Source organism: Takifugu flavidus, chromosome 8 (genome assembly GCF_003711565.1).
Source record: "Takifugu flavidus isolate HTHZ2018 chromosome 8, ASM371156v2, whole genome shotgun sequence".
Classification (NCBI taxonomy): domain Eukaryota; kingdom Metazoa; phylum Chordata; class Actinopteri; order Tetraodontiformes; family Tetraodontidae; genus Takifugu; species Takifugu flavidus.
This window is the reverse complement of record NC_079527.1, coordinates 1,012,565-1,039,679: the sequence shown is the minus strand read 5'-3', so window position 1 is coordinate 1,039,679 and position 27,115 is coordinate 1,012,565. Positions and strand designations below refer to the sequence as shown.

Sequence of the window (27,115 nt, the reverse complement as noted above, 5' to 3'; positions counted from 1 at the left end):
CGTGTTGGTATTTGTGAGCTGTGCGAAAGGCACCAGTGAAACCAGTTTGGGACGGGCTTAGTGGAGCAAACTGGGGCGGTAATGAGATTTCATACAATGACATCACTTTTCCTGAACCCGAACAGCACCGAGGCTGCTGGCAGGAGGCGGCGGCACAATGAGCCCCGCACGCACCCGCTAACGGCCGCTTTTCCGCCCAGAACCACCGCGATGCGCGTCTCCTGAGGTGAGTGGACCAACGGTACGACCGTCGAGGGCTTCTGGCTCGCCCGGACCTTCGGCGGAGCGCGGTCCGGTTCTGGCGCCGCTCACTGACCGAGCGTCGCCGGCGCGGTGAAGCTAACGGTGGCTAACTGGTTGCTGGACGGCGTCGGCCGTGTTTTTATCACCCCCTGGCAGCCGAACACCGCCGGCCCGGCCGGATGGGTTCTGCCGTCGGTGCCGGTTTCTGGGTTTTGAGGAGCAGAGCCACCGTTAAAATGAGGCTTTTCTCTGTTTGCGTCGCATCGGTGGCGGGGAGCTAGCACGGAGGCAGCGGCGGCGCAGTGGGCGCCTGTTTGCGGGTGTAAACCTGAGCCGAGACGCGCATTAATAACGGTGCTTTTCCAACACGCGCAGCATTAAATGGCTGCTCCATTTCAGCATCCTCACGGACATTAGAAGCCTTACGGACGGCTCATCCCGTCTGCAGAACCAACCAGCTCCACTAGAACTAGGAGAGGAGCGGGCTAAATGATCCCTTTAAACAGATGGAGCTGGCGGAGAGGTTCCTCAGCCCCATCCAGGTTCCACAAGTCTCGATGTTCTCGGGTTGGTGCTCCATCACTGTTGAGAGGAAGCAGAACTTTAAACTGCTCCATGTGTTGGAGAGATTGGATTCTGATCCCCGGGCCGGCAAAGGTCTCCCTTTTACTCAGGTTGGACAACAATAATGTTCTCCAGAAGGGTTCTTCCGGAGCTGCTGCCTGCTTGGGCTGTGGTTTTGTTGTGTTCATGGTTGCTAAGGGAGAGGTTCCCCTCCAGATGGATGATGGGTGGATGGATGATGGGAACATATCGACCTTCATTGTCTGTTGTCAACGGAAACCATAAATCCTGCTGTGTTAAGGCTTGCAGAACAAAACAATGGACCAAAGCTTGCTGGGAGCATCTCCAGCTTCCACCTCTGGTCTGCTCAGGTCCTGTTTCTGTGCTGTTCCTCACTAATCTAGTAGGTTTTAGGAGACCTTCCCTCCTCCAGTTATCTGTAGGTGGTCCTGGCCTGCTCTGTGGTGTTCCTCCTGGCTCTCACCTGGTTCCTATGCTGTTTGTTGTGTGTTTGAGTCTCAGTTTATTTAAAACTGCTGCTGTCTCTCAGATAAACAGTGTTGACAGAGGAGAACCTGGTCCCAGCAGCAGAACCTCATGCATTGTTGATGGTTTGGATGTGACAACAGTCATCTGACCCGAGGCTTGGTGGTCTCCAGGGTGAGGACCCCACCAGACATGGTGAGACCTCACGCTGGTGAGACAGGCTGGATGATTCCTGTTTTGGTCTGTCGGAACCTTGTTGAGAAATATCCCATCCTGGACCAGGAGGACAGTCAATGGACCGAGCCGGGCCGGGAGCTGGTCTCAGTGCTCAAGGCTGGTCCTTCACAAACGCGGCTGCGTGACATCATGAAAGCAGCCGGAGAACCGGCGGTATCTCGCTGCGCCGCCCGCCTCTAATCGCTCCCAGATGTTCTGCTGCACACAGACGCCACCCTGGGCTCCGACCGGGCTGCTCACAGGAAGCTCCGCTGCACCGACTGGTTCACTGAACTGCTCCGACTTGTCAGAGCTCTAATTGGCCGCTGCAGTTGGGAATAAGAGAGCTGGAATTAGAACTTTAATGCTCCATTTGAGACGAGCACTTAGCGCAGCACCAACTCGCTAACAGCCGCAACAGGAAGTGAAAGAGACAGAGTTTCTGTGGCTCAGGAGAACCAGGAACTGGAGTTTGTGAGCTCTCAGTCTGACCAATAGATGTAAAGGTTGTCGGATCAGAAGCTTCACCAGGGTCTTTGGGCTGCTGTTGAACATCTTCATAGGCTTCCTCACAACCATTATCCTGCTGACTGGTGCTCTGTCCCAGCATAACCAGTCATTAACCCTCTCTGTCCCAGTATAACCAGTCACTTACCCTCTCTGTCCCAGTATAACCAGTCATTTACCCTCTCTGTCCCAGTATAACCAGTCATTTATCCTCTCTGTCCAGTATAACCAGTCATTTATCCTCTCTGTCCCAGTATAACCAGTCAGTTACCCTCTCTGTCCCAGTATAACCAGTCATTTATCCTCTCTATCCCCGTATAACCAGTCATTTACCCTCTCTGTTCCAGTATAACCAGTCAGTTACCCTCTCTGTCCCAGTATAACCAGTCATTGACCCTCTCTCTCCCAGTATAACCAGTCTTTTACCCTCTCTGTCCCAGTATAACCAGTCATTTACCCTCTCTGTCCCAGTATAACCAGTCTTTTACCCTCTCTGTCCCAGTATAACCAGTCAGTTACCCTCTCTGTCCCAGTATAACCAGTCATTTATCCTTTCTGTTCCAGTATAACCAGTCATCTACCCTCTCTGTCCCAGTATAACCAGTCATCTACCCTCTCTGTCCCAGTATAACCAGTCATTTACCCTCTCTGTCCCAGTATAACCAGTCATTTATCCTCTCTGTCCCAGTATAACCAGTCATTGACCCTCTCTGTCCCAGTATAACCAGTCTTTTACCCTCTCTGTCCCAGTATAACCAGTCACTTACCCTCTCTGTCCCAGTATAACCAGTCATTTACCCTCTCTGTCCCAGTATAACCAGTCATTTATCCTCTCTGTTCCAGTATAACCAGTCATTTATCCTCTCTGTCCCAGTATAACCAGTCAGTTACCCTCTCTGTCCCAGTATAACCAGTCATTTATCCTCTCTATCCCCGTATAACCAGTCATTTACCCTCTCTGTTCCAGTATAACCAGTCAGTTACCTCTCTGTCCCAGTATAACCAGTCATTGACCCTCTCTCTCCCAGTATAACCAGTCTTTTACCCTCTCTGTCCCAGTATAACCAGTCATTTACCCTCTCTGTCCCAGTATAACCAGTCTTTTACCCTCTCTGTCCCAGTATAACCAGTCAGTTACCCTCTCTGTCCCAGTATAACCAGTCATTTATCCTTTCTGTTCCAGTATAACCAGTCATCTACCCTCTCTGTCCCAGTATAACCAGTCATCTACCCTCTCTGTCCCAGTATAACCAGTTTTTACCCTCTCTGTCACAGTATAACCAGTCATTTATCCTCTCTGTCCCAGTATAACCAGTCATTGACCCTCTCTGTCCCAGTATAACCAGTCTTTTACCCTCTCTGTCCCAGTATAACCAGTCATTTACCCTCTCTGTCCCAGTATAACCAGTCACTTACCCTCTCTGTTCCAGTATAACCAGTCATTTACCCTCTCTGTCCCAGTATAACCAGTCATTTACCTCTCTGTTCCAGTATAACCAGTCATTTATCCTCTCTGTCCCAGTATAACCAGTCATTTACCCTCTCTGTCCCAGTATAACCAGTCATTTATCCTCTCTGTTCCAGTATAACCAGTCAGTTACCCTCTCTGTCCCAGTATAACCAGTCATTTAACCCCTCTGTCCCAGTATAACCAGTCATTTATCCTCTCTGTCCCATTATAACCAGTCATTTACCCTCTCTGTCCCAGTATAACCAGTCAGTTACCCTCTCTGTCCCATTATAACCAGTCATTGACCCTCTCTGTCACAGTATAACCAGTCTTTTACCCTCTCTGTCCCAGTATAACCAGTCATTGACCCTCTCTGTCCCAGTATAACCAGTCATTGACCCTCTCTCTCCCAGTATAACCAGTCTTTTACCCTCTCTGTCCCAGTATAACCAGTCATTTACCCTCTCTGTCCCAGTATAACCAGTCTTTTACCCTCTCTGTCCCATTATAACCAGTCATTTACCCTCTCTGTCCCAGTATAACCAGTTTACCAGTCATTTATCCTTTCTGTTCCAGTATAACCAGTCATCTACCCTCTCTGTCCCAGTATAACCAGTCATCTACCCTCTCTGTCCCAGTATAACCAGTCATTTACCCTCTCTGTCACAGTATAACCAGTCATTTATCCTCTGTCCCAGTATAACCAGTCATTGACCTCTCTGTCCCAGTATAACCAGTCTTTTACCCTCTCTGTCCCATTATAACCAGTCATTGACCCTCTCTGTCCCAGTATAACCAGTCTTTTACCCTCTCTGTCCCAGTATAACCAGTCTTTTACCCTCTCTGTCCCAGTATAACCAGTCATTTATCCTCTCTGTCCCAGTATAACCAGTCATTGACCCTCTCTCTCCCAGTATAACAAGTCTTTTACCCTCTCTGTCCCAGTATAACCAGTCATTGACCCTCTCTGTCCCAGTATAACCAGTCTTTTACCCTCTCTGTCCAAGTATAACCAGTCTTTTACCCTCTCTGTCCCAGTATAACCAGTCCTTTACCCTCTCTGTCCCAGTATAACCAGCTCCACCTACACCAACAGTGTTGTTGAGACTCCATATTGAAGTCATCAGTCAGGCTCCTCTTAGGAACAGGAAGTGCTTGAGTGTTTGAGGTTCCCTGGCAGATGTGTCAAGGGTCAGAGGTCAGGGGTCAGAGGTTCTGCTTCTCATCCAGGTTCTGTGTGACTGGAGGAACTCTTGAATCATGGAGACAGAATGCTGAGTCAGGTCTGGACCATCACAGTTGCCTTTGATCCAACACTGATCAATAATGTCGTCAGGTCTCCCGGTTCCGGTCTGCTCATTGGTCTTGGATCAACTGCTTTTTCCTTGTTCTGGGTCACGACAATGGTCCCTGATCTCAACCAAGGTTCTGTTCTCCAGTGGGCTCCTGGCTCTGGCTGACACGCTCGGGAGGTCTGATGGGCCAGGAGGTGGTTGTGAGTCAGGATCAGGTTCTAAATATGACACAATGCAGCAGCAGACTGGAGACCCCCACCCCCCCCACCAGAGGAGCAAATATGGGCCGGGTGGTTCTCATTAGCGGAACATACTCTGAATATTTTCACATCTGAGGCTCTGATGGTTTAGATGGGGCTGAGTCCCGTTTAAAACTGAGAACAAGCTGGATCTGGATCGGAACCAGGTCCAGCTGGAGCCAGGCCCAGTGGGGGGGCCTGAGAGTCACCGCTGTAGCAGCGTGGAGCGGCTCATTAAACCGTCTGGGCCTGAGTGGGGGTTTGTTCCCCAGCCGCTGATTTACAGCCCTCATTCAGAGGTTCCCTGGAGGTTCCTCACAGAACACCGGACCATCTGCTGGAGGACCACCGCAGGCTGGTGCTGTTCTGCTGATCCAGACGTGTCCGTCAGTGACACTTCCTGGTCCGCGCTGTGGAATTCAGGTCATGTGATCAGCAGGTCTTCTAACGTCTCTCCAGCCACGTGAGCCGGTGCTGCTCGGTGCTCAGGGAAGGTTGTTGGGGAAGGGCAGGTCCAGGTCCAGGTCCAGGTCCGGTCCGATCCTCTTGCACGCTCCTGTCCTTCATCTGGCCTCTCCTCCTCTTCCTCCCACCCCCATGTGACGGAGACACACAGGAGACCTGTCTGAGACCGTGTCCCGGCTCGTCAGTGCCGGACCGGGTCAAACACGTGTTTGTCTTTATTGAATCAGCCGTGTTTTCTTGCTCCCGCCGTTGTTGCCGTGGCAGCCGCTGGTGTTGTCATCCACTAGTGTGTCTGGTATGTCTGGTGCTGATGTGGCTTCATTAGCGAGGACCAGCGTGAGTCACCGCAGTTGAAAATCTGCACAACCAACAACCGGGTGAAGACACCCAACTTATTTTCCCTAAAAGTGTCCAAGTTCTTGTGGTTCCCCCCACACTCCAACATGCGTCGCCTGTCCTGAACGGGTAACTTTGCCCGCAGTGTCACTCTGATGCTGACAGATGCTGGAGCAGCAAGGCATCATGGGGAAAGTGACAGCTCAGCGATCGGGACAATAGCTGAGAGTGTTTTCATGCTCAATAAACCCCAAATAAAAGCCCAAAACGGCTGCTCGCGCCCCCTGGTGGCCGCGCGGTGCTCTGCATGTCCCTATGAACGAGCCAAGCTGATCTGGGAGCAGCCGCAGCTGAGAAAGGAACAGTGTGTTGAGACTGTGGAGGGCCGATCAGGTGGAGGTGACTGTCCTCCCTCAGGACAGCTCGTCCTTTGTCCTCTGTGTTGAGTATCCTCTCTGCTCCTTTGTCCTCCATGCTGCAGCCCCCCCCCCTTCCCCATCCCGTTGCTGGTTTTTATGGCTGGCGCCGGCAGCTGCAGGGTTAACGCTGAGCAGCAGCAGCAGTAGGAGGAGCAGGAGGTGGGGGCTGGTCCACAGCTGTTGTAGTAGGCAGGCTGTAGCCACACTCGTCCCTGGAACAATGGGAGACACGGCGTCTTCAGCAGATCGCTCGGTGACGCAGTGCAAACGCAGCCCGCTGTAGCTGCGCAGGAAACCGGCTTCCTTCAGGGGCTGCGGTGCTGGACGGGAATGTGAGGCCACGTCCTGCGCCGGGCATGCTGGGAGGAGAGCTGGAGGTGCTGACGGGGTGACTGAAAGGAGGTGAGCGGCGTCCAGAGGGACGTGGGGGGGGGGGCAGTGTTGACATGAGTGGACCCTCAGTGATTGTTCAGGTTAGCATTAGCATCTGATGAGTGACTTCTGGCTGCAGCTGTGTGTGTGTGTGTGTGTATGTGTTAACATCCCACCTTTCAACCCTTTTTTGGGTAGAGAGCCCTCCCCTCCTCCATCCCCTCCCCCTCCACGTTTTACTGGGGTCTGATTGGTCCTCCTGGGGCCTGGTTTCTCTGTTTCTGGTTCAGGTTTTTGTGTTGACACCCATGTAGATCCCAGCGGTCACGTGACGATGCTCATGTGTGGGGTGATTGATTAGTTAAAAGGCTCGGTGGGTCAGTAGTTGTGTGAAAACCTGTCCCGGTCCGGGGGACCGGAGGGTGTTCTGTGATGGAGACCATGAGGGGAAATGATTGAAGTCCAGAGTTCTGCAGGACTCCAGTTTCTGAACGGTTTCCTGATGGAGCAGAACTCCAGACAGCAACTCCAGCGTCGGCAGAACCATCGCCGCCGTGATCTGTCCCGGTTCCTGCTTTAAGCCCCGCTGAGGGGATCACGGCGCCAGGACCAGGTGCTCATGCTGCAGGAGCCGGCGGTCCAGATTGAGCAGACAGATGCTCCTGGGCTCTAATCCCATTTCGGATTGAGGAGACGCGCTGCAGACGCCTCGTCCCACTTTATCTGACAGGGAATCCCACACTTCAGAGCTGCTGCTGAATTATTCATCTTCTCTGCTCTCAGTGGGGGGGGGGAGGGGTTCTCATGGTGTTGGCATGGCGGTCTGTTCCTGCTCCTCACCAAATACCCCTGTCGCCACCACCTCCACGGTGATGAGGCCAGGTGCATTGTGGGTGTTTGGGGGTCTAACGAGCGCTGAAAGCTGGTGAGCTGTGCCCCCCCCCCACCGATCCACAGTCACGTCCTCCTTCAGGTGTGCCCCCCCAACAAAGAGGACTTCCAGATCCGCTTCTGTGATGCTGGTGATAAAACACCTACAGCTCCTTCAGACTGTCTTTTGTCCTGGTCCCATAATGCACTACTCTGTGGGGATGACATCACAGTGACATCATCTCTGTGTGTGTGTGTGTGTGTGTGTGTGTGTGTGTGTGTGTGTGTGTGAGTGGGGGGGTGGGGGGTGGGGGGTGGGGGGGGGGGTGGGGGGGTTGGAACAGGAAGTAGACCTGAGGAAGGTGAAGGCAGCTGTGGTTGTTGCTGGTTATTTTTAGCCTACTTCCTCTTCTTCTTCTTCTGCTGCTGCTGTGCTTTGATGACATCTCTGTGTGTCCATCGCCTTCTGTCCTCCTGCTCTTTGATGGGCGGCATTGATCCCCCTCCCATTAGATCCAGTGGATCCACGAGCAGCGCTGTCAGTCAGAGCTGGCGTTCTTCCTGGAAACGGGCAGATCCCGTTTCACTCTCGGCCACTTTCTCTTCTCAGTATTGAACGTTTCCCAGAACGTGGCTGAGCTGTGATCAACGGTCTTTGATGACCCCCCCCCCCATGGCTTTCTTCTCTCTGACAGCTTACTGCTTTGATCTTTCATCATCTTCACCGTGGCAGGCCGAGGTCGAATATTGACGTTTTAAGTCATGACTCAGCAGACGTGAGCGTGTGTTTGTTGGCCAGCTCCTGATTGGACCAGAACCAGTAACATTGAGGACATTGAGGACATATTGACAGCTGATGGTTGATGGTTTTAAAGTTCCTAAAAATATCCTTAAGGAACGTCAGAGTTTTTATGGAAATCTGCTCCAGAATCATGGGATTTCACTGCGGTTCTAGATGAGAACAATGTCTGACGAGACGGAACAGCGCGTGTGCGACGAAGACTTCGGCTCGGAGGAGGAAGCAGACGCGGAGTCCTACCTGGAGGACAACAGCAGCGACCTGATGGACCGACTGAGGGAGCTGGAGGTCAGCACACACACTTATGCACCATCCATGTGGTTAGAGATGAAACAGGAAGTGGGATGACAGGGTTTCCTGCCATTTCAGGCAGAAAACTCTGCTCTACTGTTGGCCAACGAGAGTCAGAGAGAAGCTTACGAGAGATGTTTGGATGAGGTGAGTTGCTCTCCTGAAGAAGAGGGTTTGGTTCTGTGGTCTGGTGTCACATGTCCGCTCCTCTCCCCTCAGGTCGCCAATCATGTGGTCCAGGCTTTGCTCAACCAAAAGGTGAGTCTTCACTTCTGCTGGTTAGCATGTCTGAGCTAGCTGTAGCTAACCGGGGATGTGCCTGCTTTGATTGTGATGTGATTGGCCAGGACCTGAGGGAGGAGTGCATCAAGCTGAAGATGTTGGTGTTTGACCTGGAGAGGCAGAACCGGGCCCTCTGTGAGCTGTTCCAGCAGAAGCTGCCCAACCAGCCCGCTGCTCACTTGCAGGTAGCTTCATCTGAGCTTAAAGCTGGAGGATCTTCAGCGGAGGGGTTTGTACTGTCCCGCCTGCCCCGTGACATTGCTGTTCTCCCGGTTCTCCAGGTGCAGACGGGACCGCTCCCAGAGTTCAACGCACAGCTGCACAATGACTCTGCTAAGCTGGTAGAACCTGCACAGACTGAAGCACAAACCAAGGTGGTATCCACTTCCTGCCGCAGGCTCTGCAGGTCTGACCTAGTCCATGTGCTGATGGAGATCTCTGTCTGCCCTCAGGGGAACGGTTTCCGCACACAGCACTCCTCCCCGGGCCCCCGTGGACCCGCGGCATCCATGGAGGCCCTCTCTCCGTTCTTCAAGAAGAAGGCGCACATCCTAGAGGTCCTTCGAAAGATGGAGGAGACGGACCCCCTGAAGTTCCACCCGTCCACAACCAGCTTGTCCTTCTGCGACTACAGCCAAGTGCTGATGTCCACCGAGGCCGTGTTGGCCACCGCGGATCCGCTCCAGCTCCAGTGCAAAGCCCACCATGCGCACTGCCACTGTTCCTGCTCCGATAGCGACGCCCGCCAGCACGTGAACGGTGAAGGTGCGGTACAGTGCGAGGGAGGGAACAGCTGCTGTCTGCACTGCAAAAGGAGCACAGAGGGTCCCACCAAGCCCTGCAACCACGCCCGGAGTCCCTCCAAAGCCAAGACGGCGGCCCATGTGGGTCCTACAGCTGCGACAGTCAGGACCGCGGAGTCAAAAGCGTGCAGCAAGAGCGAGGCCGCCCAGCCACCGGCGGGCGCCAGTATCCGCTCTTCAGCCACAGAAGGAGCCAGTCAGAGCCTGGAGGGGGTGCAGCTGGAGCAGGAGGACTCTGAGGCTGCTGCTGAGGAGCTCACTGGTTTCTACCCGACCTCCCACGTTTCCCACTGTGACATGGAGGCGGCTGATGTCATTCATAACGGTTTATCCGGCGACCCCTCAGCCATCGCTGACCCGGGCGTCGTGGATCAGGAAGCTTCCTCCGTGAGAGCCGGCGCTTCTGTCAGCCCGAGCTCGTCCTGCCTGAGTGACGTGAAGGCCGCCGCCATCAACTCCCCGTCCAAGCTGCTCAAGTTTTTGAAGATCCCTTCAATAGGCGACAAGTCCCCAGCTTCGACTCCTGCTGTCCGTCTGAGCCCCCAACTCACGCGCAGCTCCAGAATCCCCTGTCGCACAAACAACTACGAGGTGTACCACTCCCCTGTCCCCACACGCAGAGCTACCACCACCGAGAGGTGCAGGCAGCCTCCCCCGCCGCCCGCCAGGTCCGAGTCCTACCCCGCCACACACTCGGCCCCAACCTCCCCTCCACAGCCAGGAGACGTCTGCTCATCGCCCGCCAACGACACAAACGACAGCAGTCTTTCTGCTTCAAAAGGTATTGTTAGTTCTAAGGTGGCCACTTCCTCCTCGTCACCCAAAGTGTCCCCGAGGGTCCCTCATTATGAAAACGTCTGTATTATGTCTACCAGCTCCAGAGAAGAGGAACTGAGCCAGAGCTTGGAAAAAAGAACCACACTTCCAGCCCAGTCAAAGGCCAATGTTGGGGAGAGGAAACTGGTGAAGTCCCTGCCAGAGAACGTCCTCAACCCCCCTCCTCAACAAAAGCAGTCCTCCTCATCGTCTTCAGAATCCAGCTCAGATGAGGAGGAGGAGGAGGAGGAGGAGGAGGATTCAGACAGTCCCGTGTGGGTGAACCAACACAGTCCTCCCAACGCTGCCCTCAGCAACTCTCAGTCCAGAGTGAGCTACTTGCAGCCCGAAGATAAGCAAGATCACGGACCTGAACCCGCCCAGCTGGCGCCTTCAGCGAGAAAGCCGGACTCCTCTTCCATCCCTAAGCGGCCTGCTGCTGCTGGAGTCCGGAGCCAGGTGGATTCCAGTCACCACGCCTTCAAAGATCGGCTAGCTGCGCTGGGAAAGCTGAGAAGTTCTGAGGAGCTACCGGTTGGTCTCAGACCAGTTGACCCGCTAAATGAGGGTTCCGCAACAGAGAAGCCCCCAGAGCTCCATAAGGAGGAACAGAGACATTTGAAATACAGTGACGCTTTGGACAGTAAACCCAAAGGAAGCGGTCTGAGGTATCCGGGGGCTTCGCAGCCCTACGAACAGGCTGGGAAATTTCAGGCACCTGGGCCGCCTGCAGTCAAACAAGAGCTGTGTGTGAAGGCCGAAGGCTCCAAGAGCAAGTTTGGGCTGCCGTCCCCGAGTGCAGATGCTCCACAGGTACTGCGCAGCAACATCAAGTGTCCCGGCTCCCTGAATCTGGCCTACAACCTGAAACCAGGTGTTGGTCCTCACAATACCAACAGCCCAAACAAAATCCCCCCCAAATCCCCATCCAAACCCTGCCAGGGTCCCTCCGTGCACAGAGGGGCGAAGCCCTCAGAGGCCCCACGCTACTCCTCCAAATCGGAAGAGCGGGCAAAGATCGGCGGGAAAGGACGGAAGAACCCGTCGTATGGAGACAGCCTCCCGCCGCCGCCTCCAAGGCCTCCGTCTGAAGCCGAGAAGCCGCTGCAGCCGGTGCCCGGCCTGCAGTCGGCCATCGAGCAGAAGGTGATGAAAGGCATCGAAGAGAACGTGCTGAAGCTGCAGGAGCAGGACCGAGGGGGCCAGAGCGGCGAGGTCAAGCAGAAGACCTCCAATGGCATCGCCAGCTGGTTCGGCCTGAAGAAGAGCAAGCTGCCCGCGCTCAGCCGCAAAACGGAGGCGGCCAAAGGCAAGGACGACAAGAAGGAGTGGAAGATCAACATTCCCTCGGTGGGTCGGGACTCCGCCAAGATGGCCGGCAGGTGCAAGGAAGGGGTGGAGGGCCTGAACATCTCCACCCTGATGGAGAAGGCCGAAGGTCTGAGGAGGGCCCTGGAGGAGGAGCGGGCATATGTGGAGCGTTCCGGCAGGGGTCACTCCTGCGAGGTGGTGATGGACCAGGCTCAGGGACAGCTGGCGGTCATGTACAGAGGAGCTCGCTCAGACAACTTCATGCAGCAGCTGCTCAACAGGTGAGAACCTACAGGTGCTTCCTGGACTTTGAGCTGATCAGCACTCTGGTCTGGCTTCCATGGTGAGCTTGTCTTTGGTGCCTGCAGAGTGGACGGGAAGGACGTGGTCAGCGTTCCGCAGCGCCGCCTCTCCTTCGACTGCAAGACCTCCAAGCCCATGTTCAGCCTGCACAGTGACATCATCGGCCACGGCAGCGGCGGCGAGGACGTGGAGAAGGTGAGTCGGACACCGTCACATCTACGCCCCAACTGGCCGGTTTTATCCTGGCGGGAGCTACGTTTACCCAGATTCTCATCCTGCAGGGATCCGAGCGGATCAGCAAGATCACGTCGGATGAGAACCTGGCGGATTCCGTTCACGCCCAGCACTTCACAGGTGATCAACGACTCTGAGGGCTCCGGCAGCCGCCCCTCCCTGAAGGATGAGGAGCGCCGAGCTTCTACACAAACATCTGGCGTCATTAGCATGGCAACGAAAATAACGAGCTGTAGCTCTGATAGCAGATCAAAGTGGAATAAGGAGGCCACGCCTCCAGGGAGCTGCAGAGGCCATAAATGATTTAACGAGTCATGCGTTATTAATTAGATTCTTCTTTCTGTGTGAAATCTGTCATCGATTGGAGGAGACGGCGGCTCGGTGGGAGAAAAGCGTCCGCCGCCGTGACTCCGAGGAAAGGGCAGAAAGTGTTGACTCTCTGTGTCCAACTGTCCTCCTCAGGTTCTGGAGCCTCCACCTACACCCTGGATAGTGGGATCGGAACCTTCCCTTTACCAGACTGCAGCGGTGGAGCGGCGGGGCGGGGCCTGTCCAAGACCAGGGCCGACCACCGCTCGACAAGTTCCCCGGGTCGGGCCAGCCGCCGGGCACGCACGCTGGACCGAGAGCTGACCTCCCAGGACGAGAGCTACGTGTCCCACAAACAGCTGGGTCCCCCGCTCCAGTACGGGTCTGTGCTGGAAGGACGGACCTCGGCCGGCGTGCTCCACGAAGGTGACCCCAAAGTTCCGCAGCGCTGTCCCAGCTGGTGATGTGCAGCGATGACAATGTCTCCCATGTCTCCGCGTGTAGACAAAGACGCTCATGGGTCCAACGTGTTTACGCCTCGTTCCAAGACGTGGACGTTCCCCAATCTGAAGACCCCGGCGGGCCCTGCGGAGGTCTACCTGGCCGTGGAAGAGGAGGAGGAAGAGGAGGTGTCGTTCGGGTCGGCGTTCAGAGGGGTGAGCGTCCAAACACCCTCCTGTTACATAAACCCACATTGTGTCTTCATCATTAATGTAGCAGCTACAGATTAAAGATTCAGCTCCAGTCTCTAACCCACTTGGTTACATAAGGCAAGTCACATGACCACCACCCCCCCACCTCTATTCTTCCTCTCAGAGCCTGAAGGCAGGTGGTCCTTCCTCCAGCCGGGTGGTGGATCCAGGCAGCCTGCCCATCCCAGCTCAGGCTGGCGGGAGCCGCAGGGGGAAGACTCGTGGTCCCAGCGTTCCGGAAATGAGTCGGGAGGCGGGGCTTGAACTGCTCAGGGAGCGCCCGGAGGAAGCCCTCTCCCCAAGTCGACCTCAAGTTCTGGAGACCCCCGAGTCCCTCAGTGACTCGCTGTACGACAGCCTGTCGTCCTGTGGCAGCCAGGGCTGAGCGGACCACGCCTGATCTCTCCATCCTCTGCTGTGACTGGAAAGGTGGAACGAAAGACTTCTCAGGGTTTCCGATCCACGGCGAAGCCAAACGCCACCCAGTGGTCACCTGTGGACTGACGCAGTGTATAGGACGACAAGACGCATGGCCAAGCTAAAGATTAGCACACTTCCTCATCTTCTCGTTTCAGCACATGGTGTATAAAGTGAATGTTCATGTGACTCTTCATCACAGGTCCAAGTGTAGAATCGTTTGGTTTTCAGCCACCACGCGTTAAAGGTAATATATACCAGCAATAATGACACAAGAGAAAAGCCGACATCATTCGGCTGCTATGTATTATTTATTTATTTGAACCCTTTTTGTGAAACCTGCCGTCTCTTCACTCAGTAGAACGCGCTCATATCTGTTGCTGTTCATTCTCTAGCCAGTAGGGGTCGTTTTTCAACTTTCTAATTAAAAGCTTTTCATTTAACGTGCCGAGCTGGTCGTTTCCTCCGGCCCCCAAAATGCTCCAGTTAGTCCGTCCAGAGTTGTGAAGTGCTTCCTGTACTGACCACTTTAACCCCCCCCCCCCCCCCTGGATAAATGGTAGCCGTCATGAAGGCGAGACAATCTGATCAACACATTTATTTCAGCAAATGTATCAAATTGTTCAGGTTTACATCAAATTAATTCTTTAACATTCGACAGGTGCAGGACACCAGAAGTGGGGGTGGGGGTGGACACACAGCTGTGTTCACAATCAGTTACACCCGTCGACACACTCCGCTAAACCCACGAGACGAGCATGGAGCGTCAGAGAAAAAAGGAAATGCATAAATAAACCAGCGTTTGGCCAACTTACTAATCGCACCACTACAAAGACACGACTAAATCCATCAGTATGCAGATCAATGACTTCAAATCAAAGAGCAGGGGAGGGAAGGGGGGGGGGGGGGCAGGTGATCACATGACCCACCCAAGAGCTGGTCAGAATTTATGGCACTATAGTGCGCCTTCAAAAGTTGGCACTGCCCCCTACAGGCCAGCGGGCTTCCTGCAGCATCATTCACATCAGGGCTGTAGGGGAGGGGGCGCGCCACATTTTAACTGATTAGAAAACTAAAGTTCAATAATGAAACCACAGAGTTAATAAATGAAGACAGGAAGTGAAAAAGCACCAAGGCCTTGTCTGACACCCTCCACCTCTACTTCTTTTCCTTCTTCTTATCCTGGGGAAAAAACAAAACAAGGTGATTGATATTGTCTAAGGAAACTCCAACACGATGGATACTGTGGGGGAGAAGGGGAGGGGGGTACCTTGTCGTTCATGGCCAGGATGACCATCAGCTTCCTGAAGATGGCGACAAAGTCCAGGAAGAGTTCCACACAGTGCCTTCACACACAAGCATCACATGTTGGTGCCCAGTCACAGGTTATATTCCAACAATTCTTCTAACACAGAGGTTGCTAGGCAACAGGGGGCACCACACACTCTGCACACTGCTGGGACAGGCGTAGACACAGGGGGACGGGAGCAGGACATGGGAGTCACTCGGTGAAGATGGAACTGAACACGACTGTCCCGAGACCACCTGCGATGTAGCTGCTGCGTCACCATGGCAACGGTGAGGACCCCCATCAGCTGTTGTTACTGCTCTCCTGGCGTCCCCCACACACCTCTGCAAGCCCAACAGGAGCAGGAGACTCACTCACCACACGTAGTCCTTGTCCCCGTTCTCGGCTTTTTCGATGATGAGCTGAGTGTCGAAGAGGACGAAGCCGCACATAATGAGCAGCCCCACGTACATGTTGGCCTGGAAGGACACGCGTGTCACGTCACATTTCCTCACACACGGGCGTCACATCATAAGCCAAGCGGTACCTTGAAGAGCACGACGGAGCCCAAGAAGATGTTGAAGAGGGACAGGAGGAGCAGCAGCGAGAGGGCAGACATCAGGGTACCTGCACAGAACAATGACTCAGCATTATTCAGCCGAGACATGCTGACCCGCCGCCGACCCTCTGACCCTCACCTCCCAGGAACAGGTAGCTCCTGCGTTTAGCGTACAGAGCGCTGAGAGTGAAGCAGATGAAGATCACCGAGGTTCCCATGAAGGCCGTGACGATGATGCTGAGGAGACAGCCACAGTCACACGCGGCTCCGCTCTGCTCCCGCCCTTCGCTGCCGGCGTCACTTACCTGGGATTGACAGCAATGACAAAGTCCAGAGTGGGGCCCAGACCCAGACCTGAGTGGGGCATCAGGAGTTAAGAGCAGCGCGACAACCACAGTCTCCACGTTAGCCGTGATCGTGCTCGCGTACCTGTGAGGAAGGCGAAGCCAGACAGGATGGCCAGTCTCTTCCGCTCCGACTCGGGGCTGTGAGGCGTCATGCCGAGCCACGCGATCATCGCCAGGGAGCCCAGGGCTGACAGAAGGCCCCCCTGACCACAAACAACATTACCCGTCTGACAGAATGTCCGCTTTCTAACAGCCAGTGACATGCAGCCAGCGCCCACAGGGGGACGATCAGGGATGACTAGGATGGACCGTCCACTCAGGACAGGGGAGGAGCATTTTCAGCTCAAAAGAGCTTCATATGTCAGCCGCTCTGAGCTAGAATGACTTAATGCTAATTAAGGCGTTAGCACAATGTTAACAAAAGAGGCTCCTTTACCTGAAAGAGGCGTGTAACGACATGGACGTAAGAGCCGGCGGCAGCCACGAGCATGCACGCCGCCAGGCTGGAGTACACGTTCTTCAGGTGCAGCTGAGTGGAGCGAGATCTGCAGCAGATTACACACAAGTGGAGGATGACGGACACACACGATACCAGATTACTGCAGATTACAGTGGGCTCACGTACATCTGGGAGAATTTGAAGAGAGCATCGATGTTGACGTTGCGGTCAAACACGTCCATGGTGGCAGCAGGTGAAGAATCCCTGAAAAGGTCAAAGGTCACGTGTTCTCGCCAGGTTCCAACAGATGATAATCAGCAACGGTACAAAGTTCTGTGCTACACAACTATTAAGGGTTTAGTCCGTGGATGGAACTTCGTCTCTACCTGGTTAAATAACACGGTTAAATATCAACCAACCATGATGCGAACAGTTTTGACTGGCGCAGACATTGATTCGAACACGCGTTAAATAACACACTCCTTAAGGTGATAATATAACGTCGCGTCCTTTTTAGTAACTTTTGACAATCGCTAAAACGAACACAAGTGCGTCACTTTAGCCGTGAGTTCAATAAAACAAGGTCTTTAGATTAAATGCAGCTTTCGATTTCAACTCACACCTGCGAAACGAATTAAGTAGCTTTGCCATAACATGCTAGTTATTACCGGAGGCTAGTTGCTGACATTAACACATCCATAACCCGTTTAGCCAGTATTACCTCAGTTACCAGCAAATACGCTGAGCAGTCGAATACGAGTCCGTTGAGCTGACTATTTTTTAGCGGTCTTTTTCCTTTTCTGCTGCTAATATTACGGCCGTCGTCACGGGGATAAATAGTGAGCATAAGCTGTTAGCATGAAGTACCTACCTCCGCTGTTAGCTTCAGACTGACGACGCTCGAGATTCTGCTTCTTCTTCGTCTATTTCCTGCTCCGATTTCGACGTGTCAGGACCAGATCTGCACCCGGAACTAGCGGCTACGTGATGTTGCTCTTGCGCATGCGCCAACCGATTACACTTTTGTTTAAATGACGAGGCATGACGCTGAAAAGTTAGTCCATGCATTTGTTACTTCCAGGCTGGACTATTGTAAATCTTTATTATCATTGTGTCCAAACAACTCTTTAAGAAGCCTCCAGTTGATCCAAAATGCTGCAGCCAGAGTTCTGACAGGTATTGACAAAAGAGATCACATAACTCCTGTAATGGCGTCTCTTCATTGGCTGCCCGTTAAATTTAGAATAATTTTTAAAAACCCTTCTTTTGACCTACAAGGTCCTCAGAGGCCTAGCTCCATCCTACCTGGAGGAGCTAGTGACACCTTACCAGCCCAATAGACCACTCCGCTCTCAGAATGCTGGTCTACTTGTGGTTCCCAGAGTCTCTAGGAGTAGAATGGGGGCCCGAGCATTTAGCTACCAGGCCCCCCTGCTATGGAACCAGCTCCCTGTCCAGGTACGGGAGGCTGACTCCACCGCTACTTTTAAGATTAGGCTTAAAACCTACCTCTTTGAAAAAGCTTATTGTTACTAATTCTGTAGTTCCAGTTACTATCATAGACAGACAAATTATCATACTTAGGGGGTCGTCTAATCATTAGGTCACATCTTAGCTGTGCTGTTATAGCCCAAGGCTGTCGGGGTCCAGAAACATGATCACCTGACAGGCCTCTGTCACCCCACTTGGTCCTCTCCTCTCCTCTCCTCTCCTCTCCTCTCCTCTCCTCTCCTCTCCTCTCCTCTCCTCCCCGCTCCCTCTCTCTCTACCCAGCCGGCCATCAGCAGGAGGGTCCCCCTACATGAGCCTGGTCCTGCTCAAGGTTTCTTCCTGTTACAGGGGAGTTTTTCCTTGCCACTGTTGCTTGTCTGGGGTCAGGCCCTGGGATTCTGGAAAGCGCCTTGAAACAATTTCGATTGTAAAAGACGCTATATAAATAAAGATTGATTTTATTTTATTTTATTTAAATTTACTGTGTACTTGGGAAAAAATGCTCATTCGTTATTGTCACTATTTTTCAAACTAGTTTATATATATTTTTAAAAAAGATGTCATATTTGATGGTTAACATTTTCATCATTTAATTTAAGAATGCAAATTTATAAACAAAATCGCACGAAAGCCATTACCTTATCACTCAATATTCTCTTGGTTTATTTTTGTCAAGTTCATTCTTTATTTTTATTTTTGCTTTACAAATTGATTTAAAAATAGAGACGGGGAATACCGCGTAAAAGCTCCGCGCATGCGCAGCAGTGATGATCGGCTTCCGGGCGCAGATCAGCCGCGAGTGTCATTCGTGCACGTGACGTCACCGTCAATACTCCCCGAAAAACACGACTCCCGAAATGGAAACTAGATTAACGATCAGTTCGATATCGTGAATAAATATATCGGTTTATTTTTGACTCAAAGATTATGTAAGATTGGACCTCCGTGCTGACATGAGCACGTTTGAATGGACGTTCCGGGTGTTACCAGCCGTTGTCCGCAAATCTTCTAAAATGGCGGACATACAAATTGCGTAGAAAGCAAGTTTTCCTTCATTCACCGTTTATTAACTACCCCAAATAAATTATCTGCTCAGAAACATGGATTAAAGAATATTTTGAAGTGATTACATCGAATTTGACGTTTTACCGTCTCCTAGGACGGAAACTGGTGGAACTCCCGATAAAGTGCGCAGTAAACGAACCCCAAAACAAATTTTGTCGGCTGATAAATTTACATTGGTCATTTTCCAAATCTTATGTTCCAAATGTTCGAGATGAGTAACAATTCACGTATCGAGCTTGTTTGATGATTTTATTTTTCCTAAATCTGCGTATCAGTGCCCGATCTGCACCCAGAAACACAACGTCGTGTCGCCTCTGCGCATGCGCTAATAAAATTTGCACCTTTCACATTGTCGACATATTTTACTGTGGAAATTTCGGATTCAGAATGTGGAAAATTCCCCAGTCAATTCCCCATAATCTCGTTTATTTCGTTTCGTTCTTAATTGAACTGAAATATTAGTAGAGTCTCTAAAATATATATATTGTTTTTTAAAAATCCACATGAGGCCTGGTTTTAGTTGGATAACCTCCCTTTAATGTTTGTGGCCGGAGGAATCTGAGTTAATTTTCCTTTAATAGAGGTTGGTCAACTAGTAAATATTATATATGTATTAGTAACACAAGGTACTATGTTGTACATGTGTAGTTTATGTATAGTATGTTGCTTTTGGCCCAAAAGGAAGATCAAAAGTTAAACTCCCTCAGATATAATGATCTTATTTGTTGTCTGATCTCATTATTGTGCTAGGCCAGGCAGGTCCTTACTATTTCAGTTTCAATTGTAGCAGTAGTTGATGGTGTTGGTCCTTTCCACATCTTGTTTTTTTTGTTTTTCGATCTTTACTTTCTCATCTTTTAAAATCATTTGTTCTTTTAGTCTGCCACTGATTTCTTTTGGAATGTCTGCATGTTTACATATATTTTTTTAACTGCACAGTCATCCCTTCAATAAAGGACTTATATGAACACTTATGCAGAATTTCTCACCAAGCATACAATTATTGTTACTTTAATGTGTTGCTTTTGTGATGTGACTACTAAAACTAAGATTTCTTTTGGTCTTGTGAATTTAGAGTCTCAGGAAAGAGCCTATTCTTTATTGGCATTATTTTTCAGATCATATTACCAAGATCTCTTATTTGACGTTTACAATTACAATAAGGATGGTAAATATTTTTATTTTAATCTCACAATCAAAAATGTAACAAAAAAGACGTTGTTTAGTTGTTCAAGTTGAATCTTTCTTTTGCTTTATTTCAAATGTATTTTGATATGTCCTGCTCATTGTTATGATATTTAAAACCAAAAATAAAGACGGGGAAATTATGTTTAAAAAAAATAACGTTTCAAAATCTGGCGCATGCGCAGCAGTGAAATGGCGCAGAACGGGTTCCGGGCGCAGATCATACAGCCACGAGTGTTATTAGTGCGCGTGACGTCACCGAGAAGTCTTCCAGATAAAACGACTCCCGAAATGGAAACTAGATGAATGATCAATTCAATACAGTGCACAAATATAATATCGGATTATTTTCGAAAAAAATATTATGTCAGATTGCGCCTCATTGCGTAGACGGACGCGTTTGAATGGAACATTTGCCTTTAAAGGCCCTTCCGGGTGTTACCCGCCGCTGTCCCCGATCCTTCTAAAATGGCGGACATACAAATTGCGTAAATAGAAAACTAGTTTCTCTTCATTCGCCGTTTATTAATTACCCCCAAACGAACTACCTGCACAAAAACATAGATTAAAGAAAATTGTGACGTGATTGTGTCGAATTTGTTGTTTTACTGTCTCCTTGGACCGAAACGTTGAGAGAACTCTCGACAAAGTGCGCAGTAAACAAACTAAGGCGCGTTAAACACCTGTAAAAACAAACAAACTAATTCACGCAAGTCCCACTGATCCAAGCCCCAAATAACATTTTATAAAAAAATTTTAGTTCTTTTACCTATGACTTTGGCAGATTTTGCATTTACTTTGGTTACAAATATATAAAAATGAAAGGGTAAACTCCACCACAACCATGTCAAATGTAATAAGATCAAAATATATCACATTCAATATGAAAGTGATTTAAATTAAAATGATTAAAAGCAGGAGTGCTGTAGAACAGAACTTTATTTAAAAACATGGCAGCCCATCTTAGTTTTGTTCTGATAAGTGACAAACATCTTAGACAAATTTCAGTTTTAATTGGCACCATCATATAAACATGTTTGTAAAAAATATCCTGGAAATAAACCCCAAGAAAATACGCCCACTTGCGCGATTGTTTGCAGATTTAACAGCATTTGGGTCAGAAATGATCAGTTATTGGCACAACATTGTGACACAAGGCCAGCTTCCAACATTACAACGTTGAGACTGTTTGGCCAATAAATACAGGCGCTAGAAATGCTTTTGTCGTAAGAAAGGTTTTCAAGTGTATCACTGCAAAGGTCAGAACCACGTTCACCTTCTGACAGTTCTTCCTCATGCCCAGCATGACTCATCATCCTCCACTGCTTGTAAAGGCACAGCTGACTTAGAAAACTCATGTCCATACAAAACACACTCCAGTGTCTGTGTCTACAGCCCACCAGAGCATCAGCGACTGACACAACACTCCTCTGCTCCTCAGTCACAGTCAGAAAGGCAAAGAAGGTCTGCTGATTCCTGTCCAGCTCTCCTGGGTTGCATAGAAGAACCAGTTCAGTTAACGTTTCCTTAGAAAACAACCTAGAAAGTTCAAATGCGAGTAGAAAATTTGAGCTGATGTGTTCATGAAGGAAGGCACAATAATCATCATCAAGTGAAGACAGGCAGGGTTCTGCTTTGGAAAAAGAACCGCAGTTGAGCGATTGTGACAGAGGAGACATCTTGCCAGCTCAAGCTGGTTCTGTGGGAGATGGTCCGGATCATTGTCCTCGCAGCTGATCCATTCTGGTGTAGACGTTATCGGCCCGGCTCAGATCTTCAAATAATGGCAGCAGGTTGAGGAGCTCGGAGTCGTCCACATCATCGAACCACGAAACCACAGGAACCTGAAAGAAACAAGAGTGTCTCAACCCACCAGGATACTGAAAAACTGTTCCCTCAGTACAGGACAACCGGCCAGAGCACAACCTTAAAGGAATTATACTTTCCCATGGTTTAAACATGAGAACTGAGGTTCTATCCCACGCAGAGCTGGAACATTTGAGGAAAATGATTCCACCCTTGGATTTGATTGATGTCTTTCTGTCAGGGACTCACAGCATTGTTGGGGTGGAAGATGTAGGAGGCAGGAGAGTTGTCCAGGATCAAGGTCTTGTGAAGGTCTCTGCCCAAACGACTTAAGTCCTTCACGTAGCAACCCTGGTGAAAAACGCAGGACTCTCGGAACAATCTAGTCCGAAACACACCGCACCGGTCCAGGAGGTCCGTCACTGGATCTGCATACTATTGGGGGGTGGGGGGTGGGGGTAAGGAGAAGGCAGGGAGGGTGAGGACGGCCCACTGACACTGATCTGAGCGGACCGTCACTGCTAGCAGTACCAAAAATGATCATCGTGAATATGTGAAAGTATTTTAATGTGCTCAGCAAAAACCCAGATTATTTATTGTAAAGAAGCAGTCTCTTCTGTAGAGGATATCACACCCTCAGAACGCTTCCACCCCAGCACAGAGGCAGCTTTTGGACCCGATGCTGTTTAAAACTTACATTGTTAAAGCTACTTTATCAGTTTATACTGAACAGCAGTTAGGTTGGTGCAGGCCATGGTTAAAAAATCAAGTTAATCTAGCTAATGAAGGGACAGTGAGGGTTTATATTCACATCTAAAATCCTGGGACATCAGGGAAGCATGAGCTACATGAGGCCTCAGCTTCTGCATGTATCTACAGTACTCGAAGCTGGATTTTATTGTTAATCCATCAGTATTAAGCAGATTAGATTCATTTTCCTTGTCAAATCTGTCGGTTTGACACCATCAGATGTGAGGAAGGCTAACAGCAGGCTATAGTGACAGAGAGCAGAGGGGGATGCAGTGAATGCCGGGTCACACGGCGCTAACGGAACGTACGCCATACCTTTGACAGGCTGGCTGTGAACAGTACACATTCAAACAGCTCTCCCATCCTCTGCAGGAACTCGTCCACGTGTGGCCTCTTCAACACATAGACCTGGAATCAAACACAATCAGTGAAGTGGACCAACCCCCACGTACAAGTATCTTTGCACCCAGAGTAAAGACTTGCCACCTGTTTGCTGCTCACGGCCACTTCCTGACACAAGTAATCAAGAATAGGCCGTGCAGGGTTAACCAGCCTATCCTGGATTACTTGAACCAGGCCGAGGCCTCACACAGGAGCCTGGTGAGTCCCGGAGCTTGGTTCTGGTTCGGTCCATTTTGGAGAGGTTCGAAGGCAACTGAATCGCTGTTGAACACCGTGACGGCAGAAGGTAGAGCCACACCGTAACACACCCACACACTCACCTGGTGCGTAGTCCCCTCAATTTCCACAGGCACAATAAAGTCGGCGTTGCTGATGGGCTGAACAAAAGCAGAACAATATAGTCAAAACACTTCTCTTCAGGACCTTATATTGCCAAACAGTTCAACTGAAACCCTCTGGTCAATTTACAACATACAGAAAATCCTCAAGAAAACAAGAAATCGTCACTATGCAGACGACTCCCAGCTATTAGCCCGTAGATGTCCGACACCCCAGCAGGTATCGTGAGATGGAACCTGGGTCGCAGGCAACTGAACAGCGTCTCTGCCGACAAACCCTGACCTCCAGACCTATATTTACTCATCTAAAGCACGTATACAATGTACATCTACAGCCTCCTCTCTGCACTGGCTACAAAACTGATGTCTCAAAGAGCAATTTATGGAAAGATGGTGGAACAAACGCTGCTGTCCAGAGGAATGGAGGCAGTTAGAATCTGGCAAAAACAAGGAGCAGAGATGAACTGAAAGACTTCTATTAATTAAAAAAATAATTATCCTCTCCAGGAAAAAAAATGAATCTAATTCCAGTATGATTAAGGGAGATTTTCATTATTAAAATTATGTTTTAATTGAAGCGTTTTGCTGGAGTTGATTCAGGGTAGCATCCACTCTTCATGAGTGTCTGCATGTCTGCAAATAATGTCACAGTGTAGCTTGAGACAATATTAAGTCTGTAAATCAAAAACTGGTCACAGGCAGTCTGGGCCTGGACTACCTGTTACATGTCACGGGAGGACTTTTGTTCTGAGGCCACATTAATAAAGTAGATAGAATCCAGAGTGTTGAGCAGTTCCACTGTGGACACTGACGCTGCTAACCAGAGAGACACACTCATGCAGTGCTCCCCGTCCACAGGTGACGACACCTGACTGGACCACCCGCGACACAAGGTGAAATCTGTAGTGGGTGGATGATGACATCTGGATCCAGGTGTGTACTGGGCCAAGTGAGCTGGACAACATGAATGGACTGGATGAAGATTTCGTACCTTGAAGGAACTGTGCACCAGCGTCTCATCCAGGTCTATGACCACGCAGATCTTTCCCTGGTCCTGGTCTTTCACGGCAGGCAGGAGGCAGATTTCATGCTGCTGTCAGGACAGGACAGACACACACCTCAGCACTGGTGCATCTGCTGTGTGCACGGCCACTGCACGAGTGTGTGAATGTTACAGTTTCCCAGAGCTAACATTCATTTCTCATGTGTTACATAACTCAAACAGCGGATCCACGAGCAGCACAAACTAAGGCCGAGAGACAAAACCTTCTTGTCTGACTGGAACCGGCTCGTCATCATTACACACGAGGGGCGCCTGAACGCGTGTAGGTGGGACAGCTGTTGCCTCAGGATGCCGCCAACAAACCGCAGTTACCACGCACACCCTCGGTCTGGGTGGGGGTGTGATGCTACAGAGTGAGTGGTTGGTAGGGTTGGGCTCGCACATGTGCTGAGCAGGTGCAGCCCTGTTGTAAAAAGTGAGGGAGCTCCTCCACCAGCCACAAACACCTCTTAAGTCAACAGGACACAAATATCATTGCAGGAATCAGAAGAGTGTTACCTTGACAACAGTCCCATTTTCATGGGGTTCCAGCAGGGCTTGCTGGGTCGGTGGCAGAGGTGGCAGTTTGGGTCCATCCTGAGGTTGGAGGCAGCAGAAGAGCGCTCTGAAGAGATTACAGCTCCGGGGCTGTTTCAGAGCCGAGCGGCTCACCTGGCCTGCTCACACACATGCACGCACACACACGCACACAGTTGATTAATAATCACATCAGTCCAGTGGGGCTCTGAGTGTGTTTCTGTCTGTCCCTGTGTATATATGTGTGTGGGTTTTCCTGCCCTCTGTTATTATATAACCTGTTCCAGCTACTTCCAGCAGCAGAGGCAGTAAAACCACATTTCATCCTACAAACACACACCAGTATTCCAACCATGTTGGAAGGAGATATCAGGTTGGTCCTCACAACAGTGCTAAATGCCTGCATGCAGGGACCGTGTCACCAAACCTGTCAACAGGGTACCTGTCCTCAAGAAAACATCCAATTTATCCATCAATGGGTGACTTGCGGGAGATGGCGCCACGATGGGCGTGTGCAGAGGGGCGTGTCCCCGCATTCCGCTGTCAACAGCGCGAGACCAACCAGACACCCCCCCCCCCCCCCCCGCCCGTCATGAAAAGCTGGAACAGCTGCTGTTTTAATACACGTTCCTAACGAGATCAGGGTGGTTTTGAGTTGGATCCAGGACAGCAGCGACGCTTTTGGTCAGAGGAGCAGACCTTTACCCGCGAAGCTGAAGTAAACAACAGGGCAGAGTGGTTTCACTGGGTCGGGACCAGCACAAGTCACAGTCAAATAACAGGGAGACGCTCCACTCACAAACATCCCATAATGTTGGCGAGTGTTAATAAACTACAAAAGTCCGCCTAAAACATGGTCAGTGTGACGCCGGACCTGGCTGGGATTAGATGTCCATGTCTCCGGACTGGGTGATGGACTGACGGATGGATAAACAAGGAGCGATGCGCATGAAACGGCGCGCACCCAGCGTGCGCAGTTCCAACTGTCAAAGCTTTGTTTCGGATCGCACTAATCATTAATCGGACTCTGATAATCGAGCCCGGACGCGGCTCGGCTCGGCTCACCTGTTTTCGGGGACACCGAGACGTCTTCTTTCTGGACCTGGGTGATAATAGAACTTTCCATTTGACAATCACGGAGCCCTGGAAATCCTCAGATCCTGTCCCGGAGCACTGTCGACCGTCCCTCATTGGCTTGCGCGGACGAGTGGGCTTGATAATCCAGAGAGGAAAGCTGTCATCCGCCTCGGTCCGAGTCCTCGGGGTGAGCGGGCTTCGGCTCGGTCCTGCTTCCTTTCTCTTTCCCTTCCGAAGCTCCGGCTGAAGAGTGGGCGAGGCGCGTCTTCTCCGGACGGCGATGCTCGGCGCGGCGGGGTCGGGTTGGGCTCCGTTCCTGGTGCCAGGATCGGCCGTCCTGCTCGTCGTCTTCAGTCCCGCACCAACAACATGGAGAATCCAGGAGAGTGAAGGAAAACAACCGAGGAAATGGGGCACGAGAGGTCGGTTTCAAGCCCCCCTTACTACAGATAAACAACAGCAGCGGGAAGACGCCAGAGCGCGACGGATCCCGCCGGGTCAGGCTCTCCGGGCCCGGATCACACGCAACAGGACGGATTCCCGGCTGCACTTGGGTCCTAAATATCTGTTTAGCTCTTCTCCGATGTTTTGTTTTTCTCGGTTTGGGACTTCGCGGGCGCCTGGAAACGGTCTCTGCCACGCGATTGGACGCCCATGAGTGAGGGGCGTGGTCAGAGCATTCCTCCCTGGGCCTGCTCGCGCTTCAACTGGCGCATTCCTGCGCCGCTCGCGCCGCTCAGATCAGCCTTATCAGCGATCGATACCGGTTCACCAATTAACTGGCGCGGGCGTCCAAATTTGGGAGGAAGCGGCGCAACTTTTTGCCTTTGTTCTTATGTCCAAGCAACCTTGTGTCGTTTTAGCTGTTTATTGCGGCCAATAGAGGGGGCGGGTCCTGTTTAGCTCCTTCAGAAACCAGAGAATTGAATGGTGCTTGTGGCCCCCACTGTCCCCAACAGCCTCCAGGTGGCCCCACAGGAGCAAAGCGAGGAGAGTTCACAGTGGAGCCACAACAGGAAACCTCTGTCCGGCTTTTCCGGGAAAAGGAAGCGTTTATCAGAGCCTTAAAT

The 27,115-nt window shown here is 51.0% G+C and overlaps 3 protein-coding genes across 6 annotated transcripts; 1 reads left to right on the top strand and 2 right to left on the bottom strand.

Annotated features, from left to right (window-relative positions):
- Positions 1-85: 85 nt before the first annotated feature.
- Positions 86-14,162, top strand: LOC130530222 (nck-associated protein 5-like). 2 transcript variants are annotated; one of them, XM_057041222.1, is made up of 12 exons: positions 86-226; positions 8,418-8,549; positions 8,631-8,699; positions 8,772-8,810; positions 8,900-9,019; positions 9,116-9,208; positions 9,287-12,045; positions 12,133-12,262; positions 12,349-12,421; positions 12,764-13,036; positions 13,115-13,266; positions 13,427-14,162. In XM_057041222.1, the coding sequence occupies exons 2-12, from the start codon at positions 8,418-8,420 to the stop codon at positions 13,685-13,687; spliced, it is 4,101 nt and encodes a 1,366-aa protein (XP_056897202.1). In that variant the 5' UTR covers positions 86-226; the 3' UTR covers positions 13,688-14,162. The 2 variants fall into 2 exon arrangements, with proteins under 2 accessions (XP_056897202.1, XP_056897204.1); XM_057041224.1 differs by lacking the exon at positions 86-226 and adding an exon at positions 4,981-6,622.
- A 140-nt stretch (positions 14,163-14,302) lies between these two features.
- Positions 14,303-17,330, bottom strand: tegt (testis enhanced gene transcript (BAX inhibitor 1)). Of its 2 annotated transcripts, none has more exons than XM_057041269.1 (10): positions 17,224-17,330; positions 16,539-16,616; positions 16,350-16,458; positions 15,996-16,116; positions 15,872-15,920; positions 15,706-15,803; positions 15,555-15,634; positions 15,386-15,486; positions 14,990-15,065; positions 14,303-14,901 (listed from the first exon to the last, which is right to left on the bottom strand). In XM_057041269.1, the coding sequence occupies exons 2-10, from the start codon at positions 16,592-16,594 to the stop codon at positions 14,878-14,880; spliced, it is 714 nt and encodes a 237-aa protein (XP_056897249.1). In that variant the 5' UTR covers positions 16,595-16,616; positions 17,224-17,330; the 3' UTR covers positions 14,303-14,877. The 2 variants fall into 2 exon arrangements, with proteins under 2 accessions (XP_056897249.1, XP_056897248.1); XM_057041268.1 differs by having other exon boundaries at positions 17,074-17,257.
- A 3,684-nt stretch (positions 17,331-21,014) lies between these two features.
- Positions 21,015-27,029, bottom strand: ctdsp2 (CTD (carboxy-terminal domain, RNA polymerase II, polypeptide A) small phosphatase 2). 2 transcript variants are annotated; one of them, XM_057041263.1, is made up of 7 exons: positions 26,034-27,029; positions 24,951-25,108; positions 24,381-24,479; positions 23,372-23,428; positions 22,965-23,057; positions 22,149-22,334; positions 21,015-21,937 (listed from the first exon to the last, which is right to left on the bottom strand). In XM_057041263.1, exons 1-7 carry the CDS (start codon positions 26,092-26,094, stop codon positions 21,812-21,814), a joined length of 780 nt encoding a protein of 259 aa, XP_056897243.1. In that variant the 5' UTR covers positions 26,095-27,029; the 3' UTR covers positions 21,015-21,811. The 2 variants fall into 2 exon arrangements, with proteins under 2 accessions (XP_056897243.1, XP_056897241.1); XM_057041261.1 differs by having other exon boundaries at positions 24,381-24,482; positions 26,034-27,027.
- Between the last annotated feature and the right edge of the window lie 86 nt (positions 27,030-27,115).

Excerpts from the sequence above, each read along its gene's own strand:
- LOC130530222 (XM_057041222.1), top strand. The coding sequence starts at position 8,418 with ATGAGAACAATGTCTGACGAGACGGAACAGCGCGTGTGCGACGAAGAC. Across the intron at positions 12,263-12,348 it reads GCGGCGAGGACGTGGAGAAG|GGATCCGAGCGGATCAGCAA; the intron begins GTGAGTCGGACA and ends CTCATCCTGCAG. Across the intron at positions 13,037-13,114 it reads GGCCGGCGTGCTCCACGAAG|ACAAAGACGCTCATGGGTCC; the intron begins GTGACCCCAAAG and ends CTCCGCGTGTAG.
- ctdsp2 (XM_057041261.1), bottom strand. The coding sequence starts at position 26,094 with ATGGAAAGTTCTATTATCACCCAGGTCCAGAAAGAAGACGTCTCGGTG. Across the intron at positions 22,335-22,964 it reads TCACAGCCAGCCTGTCAAAG|TATGCAGATCCAGTGACGGA; the intron begins GTATGGCGTACG and ends ACCCCCCAATAG. Across the intron at positions 21,938-22,148 it reads TCTTCCACCCCAACAATGCT|GTTCCTGTGGTTTCGTGGTT; the intron begins GTGAGTCCCTGA and ends TGTTTCTTTCAG.
- tegt (XM_057041269.1), bottom strand. The coding sequence starts at position 16,594 with ATGGACGTGTTTGACCGCAACGTCAACATCGATGCTCTCTTCAAATTC. Across the intron at positions 15,635-15,705 it reads GAGCTACCTGTTCCTGGGAG|GTACCCTGATGTCTGCCCTC; the intron begins GTGAGGGTCAGA and ends TGTTCTGTGCAG. Across the intron at positions 15,487-15,554 it reads GCTCCGTCGTGCTCTTCAAG|GCCAACATGTACGTGGGGCT; the intron begins GTACCGCTTGGC and ends GTGTCCTTCCAG.